General features: G+C 40.3%; 1 protein-coding gene across 1 annotated transcript in view; it reads left to right on the top strand.

Annotated features, from left to right (window-relative positions):
- Positions 1–683, top strand: part of LOC138009653 (uncharacterized) — a 942-nt gene extending 259 nt beyond the window's left edge. The window contains exon 1 of the mRNA XM_068856698.1: positions 1–683. This exon is cut by the window's left edge and continues 259 nt beyond it. Within this exon, the coding sequence (XP_068712799.1) occupies positions 1–683 (683 nt within the window).
- The last annotated feature ends 4,317 nt before the right edge of the window (positions 684–5,000 follow it).

Genomic DNA, 5,000 nt, shown 5'->3' with positions numbered 1-5,000 from the left:
CAAATTTCAGAGGTGCTGAGACCGAAATCAAGATTGCTTTGAGGAAGTGGAATTCTGATCGAATCAGTACTTGTCTAAGACGTCAAGGTGTGCAATGGTACTTCAATCCTCCTTTGGCTAGCCACGCTGGGGGTGTCTGGGAGAGGATGATTCGCTCAATCCGAAAAATTCTTCACCTGCTCTTGGGTAACCAGCTAGTTGACGATCAAACACTGCTTACCTTCACTGCTGAAGTGGAAAAGATTCTGAACGACCGTCCTCTTGTTCCCCCGTCAAGCGACCCACGTGATCCTGAGCCTTTGTCTCCTAGCAAAGTTCTCCTTCTGCGCCCAAATGTTTGCTGTCATCCCGACGAAGTGCACGATGTCAACGACAAGTATGGGGGCAAACGTTGGAGACAAGCTCAATATTTAGCAGACATTTTTTGGAAACACTGGATCCGAGAATATTTACCTACGCTTCAAGTGAGGCAGAAATGGCTTAAAAAACAGGCAAACCTTGCTGTGGGCGACTACGTACTTCTAGTGGATGAGAATTGTCCACGTGGACGTTGGCCTAAGGGTGTCATCCAGGAAGTATTTCCTGATCGTCACGGAGTTGTTCGACACGGAAGGTTGGCCTGGAATGTTTTTAATTATTTCTCGGATGACTGCTCTGTAGTCCTTCTTCTTCCCGGACCTTAAAGTGAAAACCAACGGTACATGTTTGGCGTGATCTTCGCTCTGGACAAACTCATTGACCGTCAACAGCTGCGTAAATAGGGCCTTACAAAGTTTGAAGGTGCTGTCCACATACCAATTTTTCGCTCCAGAAAGGGCCAAAAGCTGTGCGTTAGTGGCGAATATAAGGTGGCGACAATTACCAATCTTAAGGAAAAAGAATAATAAGTAAACCATTTACAGAAAAAGTTGACTTGTGTCTATTTTTTTGGTGTTTCTAATGCCTGTGCATTGGTGGCAAATATAATTAATTATATATAATTAATTATACATTAATTACCTTGATATCTCCTCGCATGAATCCTGCCGGTATATGGTTAGAGTCTATTTCAAAGTTCAAGTTCGTTGGGTCTGATGGGCGCAATCGTTGACGTAGGTAGTTGCCTGCTTTTGCGAGATTCAAAGGCTTGGGTAGACTTGGACATGGCGCATCTGTCATCTCTTCCATTAACACTTGGTTCACAATCACCATGGCAGGCTTGAATAGGTCATCTAATGCGTCCTTCTTTGCTCTGGCCGTTATCTTTGCAGCTAACAAAGCCCCTTGTTGACCCAGGTGGTTATGTTCATTCCGACCTAATGTCAATGTTCCGTCAGCTCTTTGAATAACCGTCGCTTTGCATGGATTGACCTAAGAGAAACAGTAGGAACGAACGATTTATTAATCAAGTGTTATAATAGTTATAACATTATGTGAAATAGAGACTCTTGTCCTTCGGCCGTCGAAGTTTTATAAGAAAAACAAGGCTAGCTTACTGTAGTTTGTTTTCTGTTAACTAATATGTTATATGCTGATACATGAACCGCTAAGCTGTCTTATGGGATACTGTATTTTTATGATAATGATCGTGAAGACCGGTAAAAGGTTTTGTATATTTTTATTCCAAACAAGAGCGAAGACAACAAGAACGAATACGATAAGAACAATGGCAAAATTGTTTCACTCTCGCATGTAATTAACTCCCTGAATTCCCAGGACAGCGCATTATTGATAATGATAATTATCATTCAATTAGAACTGCGTTTGAAATATGGTTTCGTTTCGTTTCGCAAACTACAGTAAAAAAGCTTAGCGGTTCATGTATCACTGTGTATCAGCATATTACATATTAGCTAACAGAAAATTATAATTATCATCCTTGTAGAACTGCGTTTGAAATTTGGTTTTGTTTCATTTCGTTTCGCAAACTACAGTAAGCCGAAAAACAACACATGAGGAAGCAATGCATTTTATGTCCCAACCGATACATTTTCACAAGTAACCATCATAAAGCTATCTATATTAAAAAAAACTGCCAGCGATCTGTGAAAGCATAATAAATCATATAAAAATATATACCTTCGACCTGACTGTACATTGCCAGTCTGTATTTTCCCCTCTGCGTCGTTGGATATTGTAACTATATCCACGGTTGTCAACAAGTTTTGGGCGTCCTCTCTTCGAGGAATCGTAAACAATCTCAAATTCAAGGTTAAAAGTCCCATTGACTTCTTGAGGCTCGGGCTCCAAGATTGAAGATTCCTCTTGGATGGGATTAGCGGGTACTTCCTAAGAAACCAAAAAGCTATTTGTTAGGTAACCATTTGTTAAAGACCTGGGGTTGTGGATCATAAATGGTGGACTGGTCGAACCACTCGTGTGGAGGATTGAACACTTCCGACTCCAAACTGTAATTAGACTGGTCGAAAACATCGCACTCCCCTGACATTCGTGAGCTTTCTGCCACTGGATCTGGATGACACGGCGGACAGAACCATAATATTTCAGCACCCACGCACACGGCAGTACGATATTGCTGTTGGGAAATGCCGGTGTTGCACATTCTGTGGTTCCATTTAAGGCACCTGTCGCATTGGATCCCCTGTTGTTTTGCTCTGACTGGATGTTGACAGTGGATACAGTTGTCGGCCATTAGGATTCGCTGGTTGGTTTCCGGAGGATAATTGTTGGATAAAAAAGCAGAGATGTTCTCGAATGGTGATCAGTGATCGAATGAGTGTTCTCGAAGTCTCTCAGTCTATATAATCAAAATCAGTGGTGCCATAAATTTATTTGGATCACATTAAATTCATCTTAGCAATGAATTGTTGTTTTATTTTAGTTGTAAACAATAGTTGACAACTGATGCTAATTAGCTGCGTGTGTTTCCTAAGAAGTAGCACACGCTTTAACATTTTTTAGTGTTGAAAATAAAGACAACCGGTAAAGGTTAAAACCTGCACAGTGCATGGATGAGAAGCAAAATGCCTGAGCTCGAATCGAACAGAAGACGGAATGATGTGAATTAATTGTCGCGCGTCTCGGCGTTATAATGCAACACAACGTTAAACAAAGTTGTGAATGCTCCCACAACTTCTCCTCTACAAGTCTTTAATTTTGCAACCAGGTACAGGTGTTAAATAAAATTTCCTTCTGGTTGGAGAGTAAACCTTTTGAAAATGCTATACGTTCACTATAAATAATCAACTGAAAGGTTCGAAGTGAAAACGAAGGTACCTTAATTAAAGGAAGTTTTGCGCGGACTAAAACGTCCTTGAGTGATTTTTCCTTCCTGTAAGATACAATCGGTGGCTGTTTAAAGATATGTGGAAGTCTAGGTTTCGGACCCAAACAATTGGATCCTTGGTCAGTTGCGAGTAGCTTTTTCACAAGAGCTCAAAAGGAGAGCTAGTACTGTGACTAAAAAGCAAGTCTCTTTATATAGCGTACTTGTGTCAGCGTAAAGCTTCTGATTGGTTGTTAAATAATGAAGCTGATTGGAGGATACTAATTGGCCAATGACGTAAAGGATATTTTGATCCTGTTGAGGTGTGAAGGTGACACACATTTATTCCATTGTGTAATTAGCGGAAAATATGCTTGAGGAACTTGTTTGTAGTAATTTCTAAAATTGAAAATCACTCGAGTGCTGTGAGAGTGGATCAAGAGTGACTCTGGATAAAAATCTGTTGTCTTGTTGATGCGTAGAGATGCCCTCAAGAGGACGAGCCTTTACGAGGGCAAGTAGGAGTTAACTCTGAGGAGCATTACGATCAAGTGTTAAATAAAGTCTACGAGTCCTCAGCTTCTACAGAATGATGCGAATTAATTGTCGCTCATCTCGGTGTTATAATGCAACACAACGTTAAACCAAGTTGTGAATGCTTCCACAACTTCTCCTCTACAAGTCTTTAATTTTGCAACCAGGTACAGGTAGCAAACTTAGTTATGATAAGTAGCGAATTCAGTTATGCGGTAGGGAACATGTAGCGAACTGGAACGTATCAAACTCGACAAGTAGCAAAACCGGCTGTTACCATGGGTGACATCACAAGAAACGTCGCTATATCATTACTTGTGAGGAGTTTCGAAAACACACACTCAGAGCCCACATTCAGATGTTCCACTGTTCCACCGTTCCCACAATTCCATAATATACAATGTCGTCTGACCAGCCATAAGCTGCTTGGCATCGTTCTAACATTTTTTAGGTAGGTCTTCGTTTTAGATCACAGGGTCTTGGTTTCAAATCAGTGGGTCTTCGTTTTAGATCACAGGGTCTTGGTTTCAAATCAGTGGGTCTTCGTTTTAGATTAGTGGGTCTTCATTTTAGATCACAGGGTCTTAGGTCTTCGTTTTTGGATCTTTGTTTTAGAAACACCCATATATACTGTGACATTTTAAGCCAGTGAACAACGGCGTATTTTCGATCACAAAAAAAAAGGAACTGTGACATTTTAAGCCAGTAAACAACGGCGTGTATTTCTGCTGCAAAACATATACATAGTGTGACATTTTAAGACAGTAAACAACGGCGTATTTCTGCTCCAAAAGATATATATACTGTGACATTTTAAGCCAGTGAACAACGGCGTATTTTCGATCACAGAAAAAAAAAAAGGGACTGTGACATTTTAAGCCAATAAAACACGGCGCGTATTTTTGCTGCAAAACATATACATACTGTGACATTTTAAGCCAGTAAACAGCAGCGTATTTTCGATCGCGAAGAATATATATACTGTGACATTTTAAGCCAGTAAACAACGGTGTATTTCTGCTCCAAAACATATACATGTACATACTGTGACCTTCAAAGCCAGTATCCAATGGCTTAATTTGTGGTCGGTGTATTTTATACGGTAACATTGTAAGCCAGTATCTAATGGCTTAATTTGTGGTCGGTATATTACACACTGTAACATTTTAAGCCAGTATCTAATGGCTTAATGTGTGGTCGGTATGTTTTATACCGTAACATTTTAAGCCAGTATCTAATGGCTTAATGTGTGGTCGGTATA

This window comes from Montipora foliosa, chromosome 7 (assembly GCF_036669935.1).
Source record: "Montipora foliosa isolate CH-2021 chromosome 7, ASM3666993v2, whole genome shotgun sequence".
NCBI classification, from domain to species: domain Eukaryota; kingdom Metazoa; phylum Cnidaria; class Anthozoa; order Scleractinia; family Acroporidae; genus Montipora; species Montipora foliosa.
Note: the sequence above shows the minus strand (reverse complement) of the source record. Positions and strands in the feature narration are given on the sequence as shown.